Raw genomic sequence first — 23,996 nt, 5'->3', positions numbered from 1 at the left:
CTTTCCACTGAGCCACGCTGCTTCTCTACATATATTTGGTATTTGTTAAGTGCTTACTATGTGTCAAGCACTACTCTAAGTGCCAAGGAAGATGCAAGATCATCAAGTTGGACACAGTCCCTGTCTCACATAGGGCTCACAGTTCTTAGGGATATCCCCACTTCCCAGATGCGGTAACTGAGGCCCAGAGAAGTAAAGTGTCTTGCCCAAAGCCACAGGGCAGGCAACTGGCAGGGCCAGCGTTAGAAACCAGCTTCTCTGACTCCCAAGTCTATGCTCTTTCCACTAGGCCATTACAGAGAAGCAGTGTGGCTCAGTGGAAAGAGCGCGGGCTTTGGAGTCAGGGCTCATGAGTTCGAATCCCAGCTCTGCCACTTGTCAGCTGTGTGACTGTGGGCAAGTCACTTCACTTCTCTGGGCCTCAGTTCCCTCATCTGTAAAATGGGGATGAAGACTGTGAGCCCCACGTGGGACAACCTGATTCCCCTGTGTCTACCCCAGCGCTTAGAACAGTGCTCTGCACCTAGTAAGCGCTTAACAAATACCAACATTATTATTACAGCATTTAATGGCTGCTCCTACAATCAAATCATATTTATTGTGTGCAGAACACTGAACTAAGCGGTTGGGTGAGTGCAATAAAACAGTTGGTAGACACATTCCCTGCACCCAGTGAGCTTAGGGAAGCAGTGTGGTTCAGTCGAAAGAGCTCAGCTTGAGAGTCAGAGGTCGTGGGTTCTAATCCCGGCTCAGCCGCTTGTCAGCTGTGTGACTTTGGGCAAGTTACTTAACTTCTCTGTGCCTCAGTTACCTCATCTGTAAAATAGGGATGAAGACTGTGAGCCCCACGTGAGACAACCTGATCACCTTGTACCCTCTCCAGAGCTTAGAACAGTGCTTTGTACATAGTAAGCGCTTAATAAATGCCATCATTATTACTACAGTCCTAGTTACAAGGAGCATTTGGGCTACGCGCATGGAAAACCTCAAATTTTCCCAAAAAATCTATGTCCCAGCAGTACCCTATCATCCTAAGATGTTCTGCTAACATTCTCAGCAAAACAATCTTGGCTTAAGAGTTTCAGAGTTTAAAAAAAAATAAAGCAGACTGGGGGGAAAGCATGAATTTTAATAAAAACGGAAAATGTAGGCCACAGCACTAATACCGTTCTTCTTTAAGCTATCCATGTTCATAGCCAAGGCAACATCACTGTCACATTGACAGCATAAGCGCACGAGATTGGCGGAAACTTTGCAAATTAGTTCAATGTTTGCAGTCTCGCAAGATATTTGGAACCTGTCAGGCCCAACACCAATTGCTTTACTATAGAATCTAATCTATTTGCCATTATGTAGCGTTTTGAATGTTTTTAAAATATGGAGTACCAATACGGATGTCCTTTTTGAGGAGTCCTTCAAAAAGGCAGCTCACTTTTAATTAGAAGTGTGGCCTAATGGAAAAAGCACAGTATTAGGAGTCAGAATGGGGATTAAGACTGTGAGCCTCACGTGGGACAACCTGATGACCCTGTATCTACCTCAGTGCTTAGAACAGTGCTCTGCATATAGTAACCACTTAACAAATACCAACATTATTAATATTATTATTATTATGACCTGCCTCTGGCTGGAACTCCCTTCATGTCTAATTGACGATCACTCTCCCCACCTCAAAATTACATCTCTAAGAGGAGTTCCCTGGCTAATACCTCACTTCCCCTACATCCTCTCCTTTCTGCGTCACCCTTGTGCTTGTATATGCGTGCTTTTCACCCCACTCACTGTCCCACAGAATTTATGTACATGTCTAGACATACGCTCATGGTGGACATGGAACATGTCTACCAACTCTGTTGTATTCCGCTGTCCCAAGCACTCAGTGCACTAGTCTGCACACAGTAAGCGCTCAATAAATGTCATAGATGGTGATGACTGATGACATCTGTAATCTATTCCAAGCCTGTCGTCCCCCCCCCCCCCCCCCCCCCCCCCGTACAGACTCTAAGCTCCTTTTGGGACACTCTCTTCCCCTCTTCAAAGCCCTACCGAGAGCTCACCTCCTCCAAGAGGCCTTCCCAGACTGAGCTTCCCCTTTTCCCTCTGCTCCCTCTCTGTTCCCCCCTTCACCTCCCCTCAGCTAAGCCCCCTTTCCCCCTGCTCCTCCTCGCACAAAAGGTGCAGCCAGGACTAGAAGCCAGGTCCTCTGACTCCGGATCCTGTGAGCTTTCCACTAGGCCACACTCCTCCCCTTATGTTACGATATATCGGTACCCAGTGGGCACCCAGGGATCTAAACTGTACTTACAGTTCTTTTTCCAGCTGCTGCTGAATTATCTTGGCGGATTTTGCCATTGTGATATCTAGGAAGAGAGAAAGATGTTGTTTATACGGCTTCACGTCAGTGGTCTGATCAGACGACACCTTCCACCCCTTTGCCCAACCTAAATTACATTCAGAATCCTCCGAAAGAGACTGGACTCCCAGAACTGTCCCTAGATTCCTAGTGCTCTCGTTTTTCCCTCCAGAGGTAATAATAATAGTTGTGGTATTTGTTAAGTGCTATGTGCCGAGCACTGTTCTAAGCACTGGAGTAGATAATAATAATAATAATAATGTTGATATTTGTTAAGCGCTTACTATGTGCAAAGCACTCTAAGCACTGGGGTAGATACAGGATAATCAGATTGTCCCAGGTGAGGCTCACAGTCTTAAGCCCCATTTTACAGATGAGGTAAATGAGGCCCAGAGAAGTTAAGTGACTTGCCCACAGTCACAGAGCTGACAAGTGGCAGAGCCGGGATTCAAACCCATGACCTCTGACTCCCAAGCCTATGTTCCTTCCACTGAGCTACACTGCTTCTCATAATAATAACGATAATGGTATTTAAGAGCTCACCATATGCCAGGCACTATACTAAGAGCCGGGGTGGAAACAAGCAAATTGGGTTTGACACAGTCCCTGTCCCACATAGGGCTCAGAGTCTTAACCAGGTCAGACAGTCTCTGCCCCACATGGGGCTCACAGTCTTAATCCCCACTTTACAGCTGAGGTAACTGAGGCACAGAGAAATGAAGCGACTAGCCCAGGGTCACGCAGCAGACATGTTGCGGAGCGGGGATTAGAACCCACATCCTCTGACTTCCAGACCTATGATCGCTAGGGTGTAGGGGCAGCCCAGGGTGTATCCCCAAAGATTTGCCTCAATCACTGGTATCTTCTTCCCTTGGCTTCTTTGGTTGACAGCGTAGCCAGCCAGGGAATCATCTGGGACCCGTCACGTCCGTCCAGAGCCCAGAAGGCTCGTTGTCAGATCCCCTCCCCGCCGCCCTACAGCGATACGGTATGGTGGATAGAGCCCGGGCTTGGGAGTCAGAAGGTCATGGGTTCTAATCCCATCTCTGCCACTTGTCTGCTGTGTGACCTTGGGCAAGTCAATTCACTTCTCTGGGCCTCAGTTACCTCACCTGTAAAATGGGGACTGAGGCTGTGAGTCCCACGTGGGACAAGGACTGTGTCCAACCCAACTTCCCCTTTTAGAATGTGAGCCCATTTGGGGGAAGGGATTGTCTCTATCTCTTGCCGAATTGTACATTCCTTTCTTAGGTTACAAACCAACTGTGCTCTCTAACCCCCCACCCCGCGAGTCGGCGTGAGCAGATTATGTGAGATCCCAGGTGTCGTAAGCACTTAGTACAGTGCTCTGCACACAGTAAGCGATCAATAAATGAATGAATGAACTTGCCTGCCTCTAACCCAGCGCTTAGTACAGTGCCTGGCACATAGAAAGTGCTTAACAAATACCATAATAATGATTATTATTATATTAAGCATTTACTATGTGCCAGGCACTGTACTAAGTGCTACTGCTTACGACGACACCTGGGTTCTCACATAATCTGCTCACGCCGACTCGGGTGGCAGGGGGTTAGAGAGCACAGTTGGTTTGTAACCTACGAAAGTGTAACAACAGGTCACCAAGGGAGACTGCTTCAGCTTCCATCATTCCCCTTTCAGTCTTTAACTCCAAAACCCACTGTGGGTACTCAACTGCTCTGTGTCCTTACTACTCAAATACATACAGACATCTTTATTTATATATTTAGTTGTAGGTTCCAAGTTTTTCTTTCCAAGCTGTTTCAACCTGTAATTGCACCCTGCTTTCCCTGCCTTTCGAAATCAGTTATTTGGGTATCGTCCTAAGCCTGGGCTCTTTCCACTAAGTCACACTTCTTCCGGGAATCAGTTTTCCCTTCTCGTTCACGGCAAGAGCCCGGGCTTGGGAGTCAGAGGATGTAGGTTCTAATCCCGGCTCCGCCACTGGTCTGCTGTGGGACCGAGGGCAAATCGCTTCACTTCTCTGGGACTCAGCTCCTCTATCAGTAAAATGGGGATTAAGACTGTGAGCCCGATGTGGGCCAGAGACTGTCCAATCCGACGATTTTGTATCTACCCCGGTGCTTGACACATGTAAGCACTTAACGATGACCGTAATTATCATTATTATTACTACTTATTTAGGAGGCTAGAAATTTGGGGCAGTGAGTCTCCGACTATCACACTGATTTGGGTGAACTAAGAGCCACTTCCTCCTCCTCCCCTACTGTCCTCAGATGGGCAGAGAACCTCAGCACCACCCACGACCGCCAACGATCCCTGCACGCTCTGTTTCTGGGCCCAAGTACTTATTAAAGCAGGCTAGAAATTTGGGGCGGTACATCTCCTACCATCACACCGATGTGGGTTAACTAACCGCCACCTCCTCCGTCACCATCCCCGGAACGGCAGCTATCCCCATCACCGCCACCCACAACCGCCAACGGCCTCTTCCCAGCAAATGGCTTTGCCAGCTGACCTTCTTACTTCCCCTGGAGTCCGACCGGGAGCTGCCTTTTCCAAAAATCGAAATCCACTGCGGGGAACTGGTGTTCGTTATCGGAAAATGGAACGGCTTTTCGTATGCCAGGAGGATGGACAGGCTTCAAACTCACCAGTGGAGTATAGAGAAAAACAGCGCAACCTCACTGGCTTTAGAGGACTCTCGAAGGCCCTCAAACGTCAATTAAACAAGCTCGTGGACGTAACACTCAGCTTCTAGGGAGAGGTCTGATTTCTATTCAAGGGGGACAATACCTTTCAGATAGGTTTAATCAAACCAATTTAGCCTCTTTAAACAATAATATCCAACCTCTTCAGAGCAGAAGGACAACTATGAAGCATATTAGAGATTACTTTCTTATCAAAGCTTAGTCTAGTGGCCATAGGTCCTCCCTAACCACTGCCACCGACGCTTACCTCTAAGTGAATAATTGTCTTTGATTTCCTTAGCCTAAACAACAGCCTCTCATTTCCTCCAGGTAGGGCTATCGCCTCAAAACTGGGTATAAACGGAACATCTCCCCACCTACCTGCTGCCCAACCCAAACTAATATAAACAGGGTAGCTCGGGAAGCTGAGGGTATTGTCTACAGGATCACTGAGGGAGCTGCTTTCTGAACTGTACAAGTAACCTGAAAACCATCTGCGTCTTTCCGGGCCCATTAACCACTCTAGAGGCCACTCGCGGATAGAGCTCGGGTCTGGGAGTCAGGTGGTCACGGGTTCTAATCCCGGCTCTGCCACTTGTCTGTTGTGTGGCCTTGGGCAAATCACTTTACTTCCCTATGCATCACTTACCTCATCTGCAAAATGGGGGTAAGATGGTGAGCCCCATGTGGGACACGGACTCTGTCCAGTCTGATTTGCTTGTATTCACCCCAGGGGTTAGCACAGTGCCCGGCACATAGTAAGCGCTAACAAATGCCGTAATTAGTATTATTATTGCCAGATGGGAAAATGCAGATGTGTTCATTTTGACAGGGCTGGTTGAAAGCAGATACCAAACCGTTTCCCAATCCCTACTTAACCCTTCTGAAAAATCTTTTCAGCACTAAAACTGCTGACAAGATCTCCTGGTGTCAGGCAGCGGAGAAATGCCATCAGGACTCTTTGAGTGATTAGGAGAAACTAAACCCTACACTTTAGTGGAAATGGGCAAATTCTGGACCTAAACATAAATTAGCCCATCCAATAGTCAGAGGAAAATTTCCTGACCCAAAAGGTTCTCTTTTGGAGTCTCGCATATGTCTGCTTGGGTCTGATGATAAATAACCGCCACGTCACTGCACAAAATGGAGTGACCCTGCTCTGTTTCCCCACTGGTCAGTGTCAGGTCCATTCTGAAACGGCAACACTTACTGCAAACACTGATGACACGAATGAATTCCGGTCAAGATCAGCTTGTTCAAACTAGTTTAAACACACGGTCACAACTTTGGAGAATATAAATATATGTGCATATGTCCCGTTTGGGAGATATATATGTGTGTGTCTCTCTCTATATATATATACATCTCCTAAATGGGACCTCGATCTTGAATCACTTCGATATGCTTTATTCAGGGTCACATAAGGCGTCAGAAGCAGAAGTGAGATTAAAGCTGACATACTTAAATCTTGAAAAAAAAAAAACTAAAACAGAATAAAATACCCCCAAGAAACAAAGGAAACCAGTAGACTAAATGCAAGAGAGGGATGAGAGTGGATGCCGGGGAGAGCGAGCATTAGCATCACTGTTGGAAACTTAACTAGGTTAGCTGAATCCAGTGGTCTGACCCAGAATCGCGTTTCTTGTGCTCTTAGCGTTCAATCCTCGGAAAATGACAGATCCCGCCGGCCCCCATGTCACCCGGAGGAATCTGCCCACTTTAGCGGCAAGGTGGCTGGCCCCAGAGAAGATAGCTTTGCAGAAGTGGCTGACAATACCTTGCTTGTTGCAGGCAATTAGCAGGGAAGGCACATTCTTCAGGACCAAGCTGTCAATTAGCACCTGGTACAGAAACTCTGCCACATCTTTCACCTCTCGCTGGAATGTCCCGCTATCCACAACAAACACGATTGCCCTGCGGGACACAAAAAACAAAGGGGGGGGATGATTACAATAGTGAGCCAGAAGCTCTGAGCTGCGTTTCTCTCATTTCTTGCTAGCCCGTGCACGCATTTCTGCGGCATGTGAAAGAAACAAAATTTGAAAAAATCGGAATTAGCCACGGTGTCTGTTACTTAGCCAATGCACCCGTAACCCAGTCCACAGCTTCGCATCAACTTCTGGGAACAGAGAATAGGATGCACAGCCTCCAGATAGGCCCCAAAGAATAATATGAGGAGACTGCACGGAATGAATGCTTTCTCTACCCCATCCCTGACAATTTCAGGGTTCTTCGGTCTTCAGAGCACTTTATAAGCAACTAGTAATCAATCCAAACATCCCTGCAAGGAGGTGATTACTATTACTCCAAGTTTTAATAGGGGAAACATGGAACACTGATGAAGTTACGAAAAGAACTGAATACATCCCAGCAGAGTCAATCTCAGGATTCAAACTCAGAAATCGCCCCCCGCTCAGTTTCTCCATGTTGTTTTGAAATGATGTTTGAGGTGAGAATCTGTCAAAAGTCCTCAATTCTCAGTTGTTTTGGGAAGTGAAGAAAACATTCTCTACCACCAAAAGAAGCTGCGTGGCCTAATGGATGGGAGTGGGAGTCAGAAGAATCTGGGTTCTAATTTAATTTGATGATGTTGTCTTGTTTTGTTTGTTTTGCTTTGCTGTCTGTCTCCCTCGTTTAGACTGTGAGCCCCTCATTGGGAAGGGCCTGTCTCTATCTGTTGCCAAATTGTACATTCCAAGCTCTTAGTACAGTGCTCTGCACATAGTAAGCGCTCAATAAATACTACTGAATGAATCCCGTCTCTCTCGCTTGTCTCTACGACCCTGGCCAAGTCACTTTACTTCTCTGTGCCTCAGTTATGTCACTTGTAAAACGGGGATGAAGACTTTGAGCCCCAAAAAGCATGGACTGTGTTCAGCCTGATTAGCTTGTATCTTATCCCAGCACTCAGTACAGTGCCACACACTTAGTAAGTGCTTAAATATCATAAAAAGCTCCTTACTACTGGCTTCAAAGCTCTCCATCCCCTTGCCCCCTCCTACCTCACCTTCCTTTTCTTCTACAGCCCAGCCCACACACTCCGCTCCCCTGGTGCTAACATTCTTACTGGGCCTCGTTCTTGCCTTTCCAGGCACCGACCCCTGGCCCACGTCCTACCTCTGGCCTGGAACGCCCTTCCCTCCTCACATCTGCCAAACGAGCACACTTCTCCCCTTCAAAGCCCTACTGAAGGCTCACCTCCTCCAAGAGGCCTTCCCAGACTGAGCCTTCCTTTTCCTCTGCTCCCCCTCCCTTCCACTTCACCTCGACTCACTTGCTTTGCTCTTCCCCTCTCCCCATCTCACTGCACTTATATCTATATGTATATATCTATAATTTTATTTATTTATATTGATGCCTTTTTACTTGTTTTGATGTCTGTCTTCCCCTTTCTAGACTATGAGCCCGATGTGGGCAAGAACTGTCTCTCTCTATTGCTGAATTGTCCCTTCCAAGCGCTTAGTACGGTGCTCTGCACACAGTAAACACTCAATGAATGCGAATGAACGAACAAACGAACGAACGAACGAATGAATGAATGAATGAATGAATGAGGCTCACAGTCTCAATCCCCATTTTAGCGGAGGGAACTGAGGCCCACAGAAGTGAAGTGATTTGCTCAAGGTCTCACAGCAGACAAGTGGCAGAGCCAGAATTAGAACCCGTGACCTTCAGACTCCCGAGCCCGTGCTCTATCCACTCCACTGCCAAGCAGCGTTCTAAGCGATGGGGTAGATATGTTAATCAGGTCAGACACAATATCCCTATCTCACACGGGACTCACACTCTTATCCCCATTTTCCAGCTGAGGTAACTAAGACCCAGACAAGTGAAGTGACAGCGGGCACGTGGTGGAGCCGGGATTAGAACTCAGGTCCTCCTGACTCCCGAGACCATGGTTTGGTCACTAAGCCATGCTACTCCACCACCAGAGAAGATGGTGTTCAAAGCTGCTGAAGCCCGGGTGCGGCACTAGCCCGGTAACCGTATTTACTGAACGCTTACTGCGTGAAGAGCACTGTACTAAGCGCTTGGGAGACTGTAAGCCCGGTGTGGGCAGGAATTGTCTCTCCTTTTTGCTGAACTGTACTTTACAAGAGCTTAGTACAGTGCTCAGCAAACAGTAAGCGCTCAATAAATGACAATGAATGAATACAATAGAAAAATAAACAGAACACATTTCTTGCCCATCCCGAGCTTACACTAAGTAGTAGAGCCAGAAGGAACTTTATCCCCAGAGGTCTGCTCCAACACTACGATGAGCAAATATGGAATTTTCCCAGGTGCTTTTTAAAGTACCCATTTTGGCTGGTTTCGCCGTATTGGTCGGGGGCCAAGAACTTCTACTTTAAGTCGAATAAAAAGCCCATCTTCCCCTAAGCTACATCAAGGGGCGAGGGAGATCCTGAAATAACCAGCGTTTTCAACCCAGGGAGCTTAGACCGTCGGAAAAACAGTGGGATCTCCATGAGATCATCCGATTTCTAGATCTTAAAAGGGAAACACGTCCCCTCAGATCTCTGTCCGCCTCTGCGCTATTTACCTTGCTGCGTCCTTGAACCGTTCCAAGAACTGAAGTCTCAAGCTCTCATGTCCCGGGAGGTCAATCAAGGTCAGACTAGAGCCCTGGAAATGAAGAGCAACAAAAGAATCGATGAGCAACCACATCCAGGAATGGAAAGTCTCGGTTTACAGAGCAACATTCATTCATTCATTCATTCAATAGTATTTATTGAGCGCTTACTATGTGCAGAGCACTGTACTAAGCGCTTGGAATGTACAGATCGGTAACAGACGGAGACAGTCCCTGCCCTTTGACGGGCTTACGGTCTAATCGGGGGAGACGGACAGACAAGAACAATAGCAATAAACAGAATCAAGGGGCGTTCATGGCTCAGTGGAAAGACCCGTGGGCCATGGGTTCTAATCCCGGCTCTGACGCTTGTCAGCTGTGTGACTTTGGGCAAGTCACTTAACTTCTCTGGGCCTCAGTTACTTCATCTGGAAAATGGGAATTAAGACGGTGAGCTCCACGTGGGACAACATCTTATATCTTGTATCTCCCCCAGTGCTTAGAACAGCGCTCGGCACACACTAAGCACTGACAAATACCATCATTATTATTATTTTATGATGATGAACTGTATTGAAACAAAATACTAACACCAGGTAGAAAAAAAATTATTTCCACAAAGATACATAAAATACGGCTATTTTGAGCAACTCAAATTTTTTTTATGGTATTTGTTAAGAGCCAGCACTGGGGTAGATACGAGCTAAACAGGTTGGACACAGTCCAGGTCCCACTTGGGGTCACAGACTTAATCACCATTTTCATTCATTCATTCATTCAATAGTATTTATTGAGCGCTTACTATGTGCAGAGCACTGTACAAAGTGCTTGGAATGTACAAATCGGTAACAGATAGAGACAGTCCCTGCCCACGGGCTTACAGTCTAATCGGGGGAGATAGACAGACAAAAATAGCAATAAATGGAATCGAGGGGATGAACATCTCATTAAAACAATAGCAAATAAATAGAATCAAGGTGATGTACATCTCATTAACAAAATAAATAGGGTGATGAAAATATATACAGTTGAGCGGACGAGTACAGCGCTGAAGGGAAGCGGGAGGGGGAGAAGCAAAGGTAAAGGGGGGAAAAGAGGGCTTAGCTGAGGAGAGGTGAAGGGGCATTTTGCAGATGAGGTACAGAAAAGCGAAGTGACTTGCCCAAGGTCACCCACAGCAGACAAGTGGCAGAGCTAGGATTAGAAGCCAGGTCCTTAGATTCCCAGCCTTGGGCTCATTTTCACTAGGCCACCTATGGTGATCAATAAAGGAGTGGCTCTCTGAGCAAAAGCTTCATCGGGAACGAGAGGCGCGGAGGCAAGAGAAAACACAGTGCCAGACGCTGCCATCACTAAACACAGCCTAAGGGGCCACCTTTTTGTGGGTCCAGAGTGGCTGGGATCGGGGGTCCTTTTTTGGCCCCACACCTATTCGTGGATGAATCTTTCACTGGGGTCTTCTTTGACATCTATATAACTATACAGATCATAGAATCAATCCATCACATATAGTAATTCAATTTTATTTGGGAAAGTACAACAATAAACAGTGACAATCCCTGCCCACAACGAGCTTAATATAGTCATACAGATGTTATATAACATCTATATATAAAATATAACGTAAACAGGTAACGCATACATATATATGGTTATATATACGTCAAAGACCCCACTGAAAGTTAAATTATGGCCTCACATATACTCATGGGTGAATCTGACTTTCAGTGGGGTCTTCTTTGACATCTATATAACCATAAATGTATATGGCTATATAGATGATCCATAACACACACAAACACACAACAAATATAGATGTTCTATAAAGCTATATATATAGTTATATAGATGTCGAAGGCCCCAGTGAAAAGCAAATACACACATATTCACATACACACTCATATAACATATATAGATGTTATATATAGCTGTATATACGGTTCTATAGATGTCGAAGACGCTAATAAAAAGCAAATACACACCCCACATAATATATATAGTTGCTATATATAGCTATACATATGATTCTATAGATGTCGAAGACCCCAATGAAAAGCAAATATACACATATACACACACATATACAGATGCTCTATATAGCTACATATATGGTTATAGAGATGTCCAAGACCCCAGTGAAAAGCAAATATACACATTCACACACACATATAGATGTTATATATAGCTATATGGTTATAGAGATGTCAAAGACCCCAATGAAAAGCAAATACACACACACACACATGCACATATAACGTATATAGATGTTTTATATAGCTGTATATATGGCTCTATAGATGTCGAAGACCCCAATGAAAATCAAATACACACATACACACACACATAGATGTTGTATATAGCTATACATATGATTATATAGATGTCGAAGACCCCAGTGAAAAGTAAATACACACATCCACATACATATAACATATACAGATGCTATATATAGCTGTACATATGGTTCTATAGATGTCGAAGACCCCAGTGAAAAGCAAATACACACATACACACATAGATGTTATATATAGCTACAGATATGGTTATATAGATGTCGAAGACCCCAATGAAAAGCAAATACACACACACGCACACATATGTAACATAGATGCTATATATAGCTGTAGATATGGTGCTACAGATGTCGAAGGCCCTACTGAAAAGCAAATACACACACACATAATCAGCACCCCAAAGATGTGTGAAGCTGGCATACTCCTTTCTCCCCCAAAATATTTCCTTGGGGCAGAGGACCACCGGATTCAAACAGAAAGGTATTGCGGCATGACAGACTGGCTTCCGGAAAGGCTGCAAATCAATCAATCAACCGATCCTAAGTAAAGATCGGGCGGCCAGATTTCAATGCCACTAAACACACTCGGTTCTTCCACGGGAGGGATTCTCCCTAGGCATTCTGGCGTGGATGCTAGGAGGGGATTCGGAAGTGCAACGCGGAGCTATCTGGTAGATACGTATATTTCCGTCATCTATTTATATACACGACAGTCTCCATCGCTAGACTACAGGCTCTTTGTGGGTGGAACGCATTTACCGACTCTGTTGTACTGTCGTCTCACAATAATAGCAATAATGTGGGTCTCTGTTAAGCGCTTACTAGGTGCAGAGCACTGTTCTAAACGCTGGGGGAGATACAGGGTCATCAGGTTGTCCCACGTGAGGCTCACGGTGTTCATCCCTATTTTACAGATGAGGTAACTGCGGCACAGAGACGTTAAATGACTTGCCCACAGTCACACAGCTGACAAGTGGCAGAGCAGGGATTCGAACCCACGACCTCTGACTCCCAAGCCCGTGCTCTTGCAGTGCTCTGCACACAGTGAGCGCTCAATAAAGGCAACCGACTGATGGACAGGATGCGAAACTCATTCAATAGTATTTATTGAGCGCTTACTATGTGCAAAGCACTGTACTAAGCGCTTGGGATGAACAAGTCGGCAACAGATAGAGACGGTCCCTGCCGTTTGACGGGCTTACAGTTTAATCGGGGGAGACGGACAGACAAGAACAATGGCAATAAAACCTGTCAGCTGTGTGACTGTGGGCAAGTCACTTGACTTCTCTGTGCCTCAGTTACCTCATCTGTAAAATGGGGATTAACTGTGAGCCTCACGTGGGACAACCTGATGACCCTGTATCTACCCCAGCGCTTAGAACAGTGCTCGGCACATAGTAAGCGCTTAAATACCAACATTATTATGAGGGCTAACCCGATCCAGGAAAGTCCTGGTTGATAGGTGGAAAGAGCGAAGGCCCGGTAGTCAGAGGACCTGGGTTCTAATCTCAGCTCCGCCACTTGTCTTCTGTGTGACCTTAGGCAAGTCACTTCACTTCTCAGTGCCTCAGTTACCTCATCTGTAAAAGAAGAGATTAAAACCTACTCCTTCCTATTTAGACTGTGAGCTCCACGTGGGACAGGGACTACGTCCAACCTGATTGACTTGTAGAGAATCAGCATGGCTCAGTGGAAAGAACACGGGTTTGGGAGTCAGAGGACGTGGGTTCTAATCCCGACTCCGCCACTGTGTGCTGTGTGACCTTGGGCAAGCCACTTAACTTCTCTGAAACGATGCCAGGAGATCACGGTTGTGATTGTGGGCACAACACTGGTCATGGAGCACGTAATCAGGACTGTGGTATTTGTTAAGCTCTTATTCTGTGCCAACCAGTGTAGTGAGCGCCGAGGGAGATAGCAGATAATCAGGTCAAGCACAATCCCTGATCCACATGGAGCTCACGGTTCCCAATGTGAGGCTTGTTGGGAGTGGTATAAATTTAAAGGTCTTCCCTTTTTGTAGTGAGAAGCAGCATGGCCTAGTGGGAGAAGCCCAGGCCCCGCTGTAAGAAGGACCTGGGTTCTAATCCCAACATCACCACTTATCTGCTCTGTGACCTTGGGCAAATCACTTCACTTCTGTGGGCCTCAGTTACCTCACCTGTCAAATGAGGATGAAGACTGTGAGCATCATGTGGGACATGGACTGAGTCCCACCTGATTGGCTTGTCTCTACCCCAGTGCTGCGAACAGTGCTTGACACACAGTCAGCGCTTAACAAATACAATCATCATTATTATTATTATTATTCTTAGAGAAGCAGCGTGGCTCAGTGGAAAGAGCCCGGGCTTGGGAGTCAGAGGTAACGGGTTCGAATCCCAGCTCTGCCGCTTGTCAGCTGTGTGACTGTGGGCAAGACACTTCTGTGAGCCTCAGTTACCTCATCTGTAAAATGGGGATTAAGACTGTGAGCCTCACGAGAAACAACCTGATTACCCTATATCTACCCCAGCGCTCAGAACAGTGCTCTGCACAGAGTAAGCGCTTAACAAATACCCACATTATTATTATTATTATGGGCCGTGACAGACACTAGCAACTGCTAGGAGGAAGGAAAGCTGCTGAATTCTAATGCAATCGGACTGGGCCCAGTCCCTGCCCGACATAGGGCTCCCATTCCAAGGAGACGATCGCTACGAAATGATGCAGAAGGCAAAGGGCTTTGGAGCAGGGATTACACTCAGAGGGAAAAGCAGCGATTAGGTGGCTTTTCGTGGTGAAGGAGACGAGATAGCCAGGGAAACTGGAAATCCGATGCAACGTAAGCAGGAGTAAGCAGTGTGGCTCAGTGGAAAGAGCCTGGCCTTGGGAGACAGAGGCCATGGGTTCTAATCTCGGCTTTGCCACTCGTCAGCTGTGTGACTTTGGCAAGTCACTTACCCTCCGTTACCTCATCTGGAAAATGGGGATTAAGACTGTAAACCCCATGTGGGACAACCTGATACCTTGTATAATACTAATGTTGGTATTTGTTAAGCGCTTACTATGTGCAGGGCACTGTTTTAAGCACTGGGGTGGATATGGGGTAATCAGTTTGTCCCACGTGAGGCTCACAGTTAATCCCCGTTTTACAGATGAGGTCACTGAGGCATAGAGAATTTAAGTGACTTGCCCACAGTCACACAGTTGACAAGTGGCCGAGCCGGGATTCGAACCAATGACCTCTGACTCCCAAGCCCGTATCTCCCCCAGTGATTAGAACAGTGCTCGGCCCATAGTAAGCACTAACAAATACCATCATTATTATTATTATTATTATAGAAGCAGCATGGCTTAGTAGAAAAAGCCCGGGCTTGGGAGTCAGAGGATGTGGGTTCTAATCCCGGCTCCGCCACTTGTCTGCTGTGAGATCTTGGGTAAGCCACTTAACTTCTCTGTGTCTCAGTTACCTCATCTGTAAAATGGGGATTCAAACTGGGAGCCCCACACAGGACAATCTGATTATCTTGTATCTGCCCCAGCACTAGGAACAGTGCTCGGTACATAGTAAGTGCTTAACAAGTACCATAAATATTATTATTAGTTTTATGTATGCTTCCTTAGGAAAAGAAACAATGCTATAGAGGCAGGGGAGGGGCACCGTAAGAGAGCTGCCCAAACGTTAAACACAAAAAGTGGCACCTTAGATCCTATGACCCTTTAGAGGAGTACAGGACAGTGGATAGAGCCTGAGCCTGGGAGTCAGAATGTCATGGGTTCTAATTCCACCTCTGTCAGTTGCTTGCTGTGTGACCTTGGGCAACTCACTCTGCCTCAGTTTCCTCAACTGTAAAATGGGGATTTTAATACCTTTTCTCCCACTTAGACTGTGAGCCTCATGTGGGATGAGGGCTGTGTCAACCTAATTAACTTGTACCGACCCCAGCACTGCCAACATTGTTCTTGTCTGCCTGTCTCCCCCAATTAGACTGTAAGCCCGTCAAAGGGCAGGGACCGTCTCCGTTGCCGATTTGTACATTCCAAGCGCTTAGTACAGTGCTCTGCGCACATTAAGGGCTCAATAAATACTATTGAATGAACAGTGTTTGACACATAATCAGTGTTTCACAAATACCACAAAAACACCCCCTTATCACTCTACTGTCACTTCAACTCTTTCCTGCTTCCTAGCTCTTCAAGAGTTCTGCCTGCCTGCTCTTTAAATCCACCCCCTCTTCCTACGACTCTGCTCTTACCCCCTCACCTCCAAAAGACTTTTGCTCTGACCGTCCTCCCCTCTCTATTTTCAACCACTCGCTCCGTATTAGCTCCTTCTCCTCCACCTCCATATGCACTCCACTTAATTAGGTTGACACACCCTCGTCCCCCATGAGGCTCACAGTCTAAGGGGGAGGGAGGAAAGGTATCACAGGAGAAAAGGCTTATACATTCCAAGCGCTTAGTACAGTGCTCTGCACATAGTCAGCGCTCAATAAATACTACTGAATGATTGAATATTAAATCCCCATTTTACAGTTGAGGAAACCGAGGCAAAGAAGTGAGTTACCCAAGGTCCCACAGCAAGTGTTGTTGGCAGAGTCAGAATTAGAATCCATGACATTCTGAATCCTTAACAAGCCCTCTCTTGATCACTCGGTCTCCTTCAGCTATAGCCCCATCTCCCTGCACCCCCTCCAACCGAATATACCGAGCGCTTCCTATGTGCAGAGCACGGTATTTCCTGTCCAAACTCCTGGAAGAGTTGTAAGCACTCACTTGGCATCGTTCCCCCTCCGCAACTCATCTCGACCCACTCCGATCATTGCACTTTCTGGGGTCGCCGAGACTGTAAGCTCGTTGGGGGGCTGCTTACTGTTGGATTGTACTCTCCCAAGCGCTTAGGACAGCGCTAAGTGCTCAATAAATACGACTGAATGAATGACATCCTTATAACCAAGTCCAACAGGTCTTTATCACCACTCTCCCGGGCCGCTCGGCCGCCTTTAGCTCCGTGGCCTCCTCCTTCCCCGCTGAAGCGCAATCAGGCCTCAGTTTACTGACAGAATAGCACCCTGGTTCTCCGCCTGACGGCTCCTTCTCAGTTTCGTTCGCTGGGTCCCACGAGCCTCTGGGGCTCTTACTGTGGGCGTTCGGCAAGGCTCCGTTCTGAGTCTCCCGCTCTCCTCCCTCTCCCCTTCCCCTCTCGAGGGGCTCAGCCACTTACATGGTTTCAGCCAACCCTTCAAAGTTGTCCACTCCCCAATCTACCTCAGGAGCCAATACCTCTCACCTAACTGACAACCCCTCATTTCCTCTTGTCTTTTCATTCTTTCATTTAATCATATTTATGGAGCACTTACTGTGCGCAGAGCACCGTACTAAGCCCTTGGGAAAGTACGGTACAGCAATAAAGAGGGACAGTCGCTGCCCACAGTGAGCTCACACTCTGGGGGGTGGGGTGGGAAGGGAGGGACAGACATCAACACAAGTAACCAGGATTGGGACCTCTCCCCCTGGATACCTCACCAGGATCCCCAACTCAACCTGCAATGGAACTACTCCTGATGATAATAGTAATAATAGTAATAATAATGGTACTTGTTAAGCGCTTACTATGTACCAAGCATTTCTCTAAGCACTGGGGTCAATACCAAATTAAGCAGGTTGGAAGCAGTCCCTGCCCCATGTGGGGCTCACGTTCTAAATCCCCATTTTCCAGATGAGGTAACTGAGGCCCAGAGAAGTGAGGCGACTTGTCCAAGGTCACATAGCAGACTCATGGCGGAGCCAGGATGAGAACCTAGGCCCTTCTGACTCCCAGGCTCGTGCTCTATCCACTAAACCACGTTACTCCTCCGCCCTCCTAAATCCCCTTCATCTCCCAACTTTATAATAATAATGTTGGTATTTGTTAAGCGCTTACTATGTGCAGAGCACCGTTCTAAGCGCTGGGGTAGACACAAGGGAATCAGGTTGCCCCACGTGGGGCTCACAGTCTTAATCCCCATTTTACAGATGAGGTAACTGAAGCACAGAGAAGTGAAGTGACTTGCCCACAGTCACACAGCTGCCAAGTGGCGGAGCTGGGATTCGAACCCATGACCTCGGACTCCAAAGCCCGTGCTCTTTCCACTGAGCCACGCTGCTTCTCTTTCCCATCTCCATCAATACTATCATCATCCTCCCAGTCCCAGAAGTCCACTACCTTGGTGTCAGCCTTAACTCCTCACAGTTTTCCCATTTCCAGATTCATGCCACTACTAAAGCTCGCCGGTTCTTCCCACCACAAGACTTCTCCCAAATAGCCACCCAAATAGCTACCACCATCATATCTTGGCTAGGGAATGTACTGGCCTTCCCCTTCCTGCTGGTCTCCCTGCCTCCAGCCTCTTTCCACCCTCCTAGATCCCCACATTTGCTCCCCATTTCCTTTCCCCACAAACAAAAATTCTTCTCGATTGGCTTCAAGGCTCTCCCCGAAGTCTCCCCGCCTTACAAGTCGCTCTCTTCATTCTGGTGGCTCAGTTCATTCCTCCCAAGCTATCCTTCTGACCCCCTGCTTATGCACGAGAAGAAGCACGGTTTAGTAGAAGGAGCCCGGGCTTGGGAGTCAGAGGAGGTGGGTTTTAATCCCGGCTCCTCCACTTGTCTGCTGTGTGACCCTGGGCAAGCCGCTTAACTTCTCTGTGTCTCAGTTACCTCATCTGTAAAATGGGGATTGAAACTGTGCGCCCCACATAGGACAACCTGATTACCTTGTATCTACCCCAGTGCTAGGAACAGTGCTTGGCACATAGTAAGCTCTTAACAATTGCCATAATAATAACTATGCTGTTCCTTCCCTCGCCTGAAGCAGTGTGGCTCAGTGAAAAGAGCACGGGCTTTGGAGTCAGAGGTCATGGGTTCGAATCCCAGCTCCACCCCTTGGCAGCTGTGTGACTGTGGGCAAGTCACTTAACCTCTCTGTGCCTCAGTTACCTCATCTGTAAAATGGGGATTACGACTGTGAGCCCCACGTGGGACAACCTGATTCCCCTGTGTCTACCCCAGCACTTAGAACAGTGCTCTATACATAGTAAGCGCTTAAATACCAACATTATTAATATTATCTGGAATATCACAACCTCCTCTCCTAAAAAGCCCACTTCCTCCAACAAGCCTTCCCTGCATACTCTCCCCTGCTGTATTTATGCCTCTCTTCAGCTCTTCTGAATATATCCTTATTCAAATATTTACTTTCATCACTCTACTTAATGAGTTCCCTGTAAGCTCATTATGGGCAGGGAACGGGTCTGCTAATTCTGTTGTGTCGTACTCTCCAAAGCTCTCAGTACAGAGCTCTGCACATAGTAAGCGCTCAACGAATACCACTGATTGATAGCTGTAAATAGCTTTATGTCTATCTTTCCTGCCAGACTGTCAACTTTTTGTGGGCAGTTCTTTGTGTTGTACTTTTCCAAGCACTTAACGTAGTTCTTCACTCTCAGGAGATGCTCCATAAATAACACCGAGGAGGATGGTAAGAGCACCCGGGTAGGGGGTCTTAGGAGAAGGCTGCCAGATGCAAAACAGAGAAGCTGTGTGAAAATGACTTCACAGATGCTATCGCATTACTAGGTCACCAGGCTTACTTCTTCGAGCCCTCTAGCTTAACACATGCGGGAACTGAACTACGAAAAGATGTCCCCTGTGTCCCTGCTAAAGTATCAGGTGAAGGGAAGTCCAAACTCTTCTTACCCTGTCGTTGCGGGCTCTGTACCCGGCAGAGCTGTCCGTTATGGAGGTCTGGGTTTTTCGGTACATGCCCGTTAACAGCTGTGAAAATGAGACAGATGGGAGACGGCGCGTTAAATACATTCCCAGGTTTCCTAAAACAAGATGAATTTTTTCTGGCTCCCCCTGGAAAAGACTCAAAGTGAAGAAAATGTAAACCACCAAAAATGATTTGCCTTTCCACAAGAGGAGTTTAGTCGGGGGTCCAGAAGTTGGTTAAGCAATGCCTCACCAAACATCTTTTTTGGTTTAAATCGGGTACCTTGGGAAAATGCCTCAGATTAGCTCAATTTCCCACATTACAGTCCAGTGCTTTGCTAGCTGAGAATTTTCTACCTTCCCATAATAAATTAACTGTGAACTCCAGAAGAGAAGGCAGTGGCCCACATTTGCAAGACAGTGAAACAAAGATTATTCAAGAAATGACTTGGCACTCTTCACTAAATGTCTGCAGGGCCAAATAAAAATCTTTACGATTACTTTCGGCTCCCTCTGCTTCTACACACGGCTGGTTTGGAATCATCCGTGACTGGACAAGAGAGGCAAAAAGTGAAACACAATCCCCGAGCGTGCATCAGTGACAACCCACATTGAAATCCGGTCTGTGTCTAACAACTGAAAATAAAACTGGTCAAGACCTACCAGTACACATGTTTACAGAGTAGCTATCCCAAACCAGAGGGAGGAAACCCAAAATGTGTCCAAACCAGGTAGGTACCATCACCAAAGCCTTTCCCCAAAAGAATTACAGATTCAAAGGAAGAACAGAAGATTCCCAATTTTTGCTTCAATTTGCCACAAGACCCCGGTTCAAGCATTTACCCTGACAAAAAGCAGCGTTTTTCCTGAATCACAAAGGCCGACCAGAAGTACTGCATTCTTTCCAGTCTTTCTGCTGCGGATGAATCTCCAAAATACTGTGAACAGAGGAAAAACAGTTAATGTCACCCAGTGGATACTGACTGGGGTTGAGGGGTAAGGGGAAGGCAGTTTAGAACAGTTCAACCAATCAATTACTTAATATCTATTGAGCACTTACTAAGAGCGGATCACTGTTCTAAGCTCTTGGGAGAGTACAATAAATGTTCCCTGACCACAAAGGCATAATAATAACAATAAATGGTATTTCTTAAGCACTTACTATGTGCCATTCATTCAATAGTATTTATTGAGCGCTTACTATGTGCAGAGAACTGTACTAAGCGCTTGGAATGTACAAATCGGTAACAGATAGAGACAGTCCCTGCCCTTTGACGGGCTTACAGTCTAAGCACTGGGGTAGATAAAAGCAAATCAGGTTGGACAAAGTCATTGTCCCACAAGGGCTTTGCAGTCTTAATCCCCATTGCACAGATGAGGTAACTGAGGCTCCGAGTAGTGAGGTGACTTCCCCAAGGTCACAGCAGACAAATGGCAGAGTGGGGATTAGAACTCAGGTCCTTCTGACTCCCAGGCCCTTGCTCTAGCCATGAGGGCACGCTCAGATGAGTGGACGCTTACTGGATAAAAATCTTTCTGGCTGAGTCTCATGAAATATCCCTCTTTCTGCTTCCTCTTCCTCCCCGAATCTGATCCACTCTCCCTGCCCCTCCCAAGTCCTCATCAATCTAGCAATCAGTTGATCAATGGTATTTATTGAGCACTTACTATGAAGATGATAGTTGTTAAGTGCTTACTATGTGCCAAGCACTTTTCTAAGCACTGGGGTAGATACAAGGTAATCAGGTTGTCCCACATGGGACTCAGTCTTAATCCTCATTTTACAGATGAGGTAACTGAGTGCTCTTTCCACTTAACCATCCTGTTTCTCCAATAATAATAATGTTGGTATTTGTTAAGCACTTACTATGTGCAGAGCACTGTTTTAAGCGCTGGGGTAGACACAGGGGAATCAGGATGTCCCATGTGGGGCTCACAGTCTTAATCCCCATTTTACAGATGAGGGAACTGAGGCACAGAGAAGTTAAGTGACTTGCCCACAGTCACACAGCTAAGGGGCGGAGCTGGGATTCGAACTCATGACCTCTGACTCCAAAGCCCGTGCTCTTTCCACTGAGCCACGCTGCTTCTCACTGAGCCATGCTACAGATCATAAGGCATAGTGGATAGAGGCCGGGCCTGGGAGTCAGAAGGTCATGGGTTCTAATCCCAGCTTTGCCACTTGTCTGCTGTGTGACCTTGGGCAAGTCACTTAACTTCTCTGTGCCTCAGTTACCTCCTCTGGAAAATGGGGATTAAAACCGTGAGCCCCACGTGGGACAACCTGATACCTTCTATCCCCTCCCCCCCCCCCCGCTTAGAACAGTGCTCTGCACATAGTAAGCGCTTAACAAATACCACCCTTATTATTATTATTAAATCACTTCACTGGCCTCGGTTACTTCAACTATAAAATGAGGACTGAGACTGTGAGCCCCACGTGGGACAAGGGAAAGTGTCCAACCCGATCTGCTTGTGTATCCACCCTGGTGCTTAGTGATGAGCCCGCAGCAAGCCGCTTTATAAGTGACCGTGATCCCGCCGCCAACAACAGAGATGAAGAAATCTGTGAAAGACCCGGGCTGTTCTACTTCGGGGCGGGTCGTTGCCGGCCGGTGGGGTCAGGGCATGGAGAGGAGTGTGGCCTTCTCTCCCTGCTCTACCCAGGAATGGGCTTGGATCGATCGTGACTGCCGCGTAAAGCCGCCGCTGCGATGCCCAAGGCAGACAAAAGGCGGTCGCTTTGAATCGTGAAAGGGGGGAAGCTGCATTTGGGGAAGGGGCGGGTGGAGGAGGCTCGCAGCCTCAGCGGTCCGCTTCTCTGGTAACATCTCCCAACCTTCTGCCGCGGGATCGACCAAACGGGCTCCCTCGAACAGCAACAGCAGCCTGGTACTGGACCCTTGATGGACTGAGTGTGAGTGAGAGTGTGTATGTGACACTCCCCTGCACGTTGATTAACAACAAAAAAAAACCCTAAGTAAAACTTTCCACAGTAACTTCTGTGGTTTGGTTTAACTCTCATCATGAGGGTCGACTCCCAGCTCTGCCACTTTCATTCATTCATTCAATAGTATTTATTGAGCGCTTACTATGTGCAAAGCACTGTACTAAGCGCTTGGGATGAACAAGTCGGCAACAGATAGAGACGGTCCCTGCCGTTTGACGGGCTTACAGTTTAATCGGGGGAGACGGACAGACAAGAACAATGGCAATAAAACCTGTCAGCTGTGTGACTGTGGGCAAGTCACTTAACTTCTCTGTGCCTCAGTTACCTCATCTGTAAAATGGGGATTAACTGTGAGCCTCACGTGGGACAACCTGATGACCCTGTATCTACCCCAGCGCTTAGAACAGTGCTCGGCACATAGTAAGCGCTTAAATACCAACATTATTATGAGGGCTAACCCGATCCAGGAAAGTCCTGGTTGATAGGTGGAAAGAGCGAAGGCCCGGTAGTCAGAGGACCTGGGTTCTAATCTCAGCTCCGCCACTTGTCTTCTGTGTGACCTTAGGCAAGTTACTTCACTTCTCAGTGCCTCAGTTACCTCATCTGTAAAAGAAGAGATTAAAACCTACTCCTTCTTATTTAGACTGTGAGCTCCACGTGGGACAGGGACTACGTCCAACCTGATTGACTTGTAGAGAATCAGCATGGCTCAGTGGAAAGAACACGGGTTTGGGAGTCAGAGGACGTGGGTTCTAATCCCGACTCCGCCACTTGTGTGCTGTGTGACCTTGGGCAAGCCACTTAACTTCTCTGTGCCTCCGTTACCTCATCTGTGAAATGGGGATTAAGACTGTGAGCCTCAAGTGAGACAACCAGATTACTTTACATCTACCTCAGCGCTTAGAAAGGTGCTTGGCACGTAGTAAGTGCTTAAAAAATGATATTGTTACTATTACCTGCCCCAATGTTTAGGACAATGCTTGTCACACACAGAAAGTTCTACACAAGCACCATAATTATTATCAGTGATGGGTGGTGGGGAGGAGGTAAGGTCCTCGGGGGGCGAAAACAGGTAATAAAGTTGCACATGTGGGACGGGGGTGAGGAGAGAAGATCATTTCCAAACGGGCATATGTGGTGAGGTGATCATTATTGTTTTTGTCATTACTATTATGGTATTTGTTAATCACTTACTATGTATCAAGGATTGTTCTAAGCACTGGGGTAGATAGAAGTTCATCAAATTGGGCACAGTTCCTGTCCCAGATGGGGCTCCACGTCGAGGTAGAAGGGATAACAGCTATTGAATCCCCATTTTACAGATGAGGGAACTGAGGCATGGAGGAGTCAAGTGACAGACCTAAGGCCACACAGCGTGTAAGTGGCAGAACCAGGATAAAACCCAGGTCCTCTGACTTACAGGC

General features: G+C 47.0%; 1 protein-coding gene across 1 annotated transcript in view; it reads right to left on the bottom strand.

Annotated features, from left to right (window-relative positions):
• Positions 1-23,996, bottom strand: part of SRPRB (SRP receptor subunit beta) — a 37,175-nt gene that overhangs the window by 8,207 nt on the left and 4,972 nt on the right. Inside the window, exons 2-6 of the mRNA XM_029062951.1 lie at positions 20,466-20,560; positions 19,608-19,685; positions 9,569-9,651; positions 6,803-6,939; positions 2,306-2,360 (exon numbers count right to left, since the gene is read on the bottom strand). Coding sequence (XP_028918784.1) covers positions 2,306-2,360; positions 6,803-6,939; positions 9,569-9,651; positions 19,608-19,685; positions 20,466-20,560 — 448 coding nt within the window. The remainder of the gene's footprint in view (positions 1-2,305; positions 2,361-6,802; positions 6,940-9,568; positions 9,652-19,607; positions 19,686-20,465; positions 20,561-23,996) is intronic.

Source organism: Ornithorhynchus anatinus, chromosome 1, assembly GCF_004115215.2.
Source record: "Ornithorhynchus anatinus isolate Pmale09 chromosome 1, mOrnAna1.pri.v4, whole genome shotgun sequence".
Lineage (NCBI taxonomy): Eukaryota > Metazoa > Chordata > Mammalia > Monotremata > Ornithorhynchidae > Ornithorhynchus > Ornithorhynchus anatinus.
The sequence above is the reverse complement of the archived record's forward strand: the minus strand, read 5'-3'. Positions and strand labels throughout refer to the sequence as shown.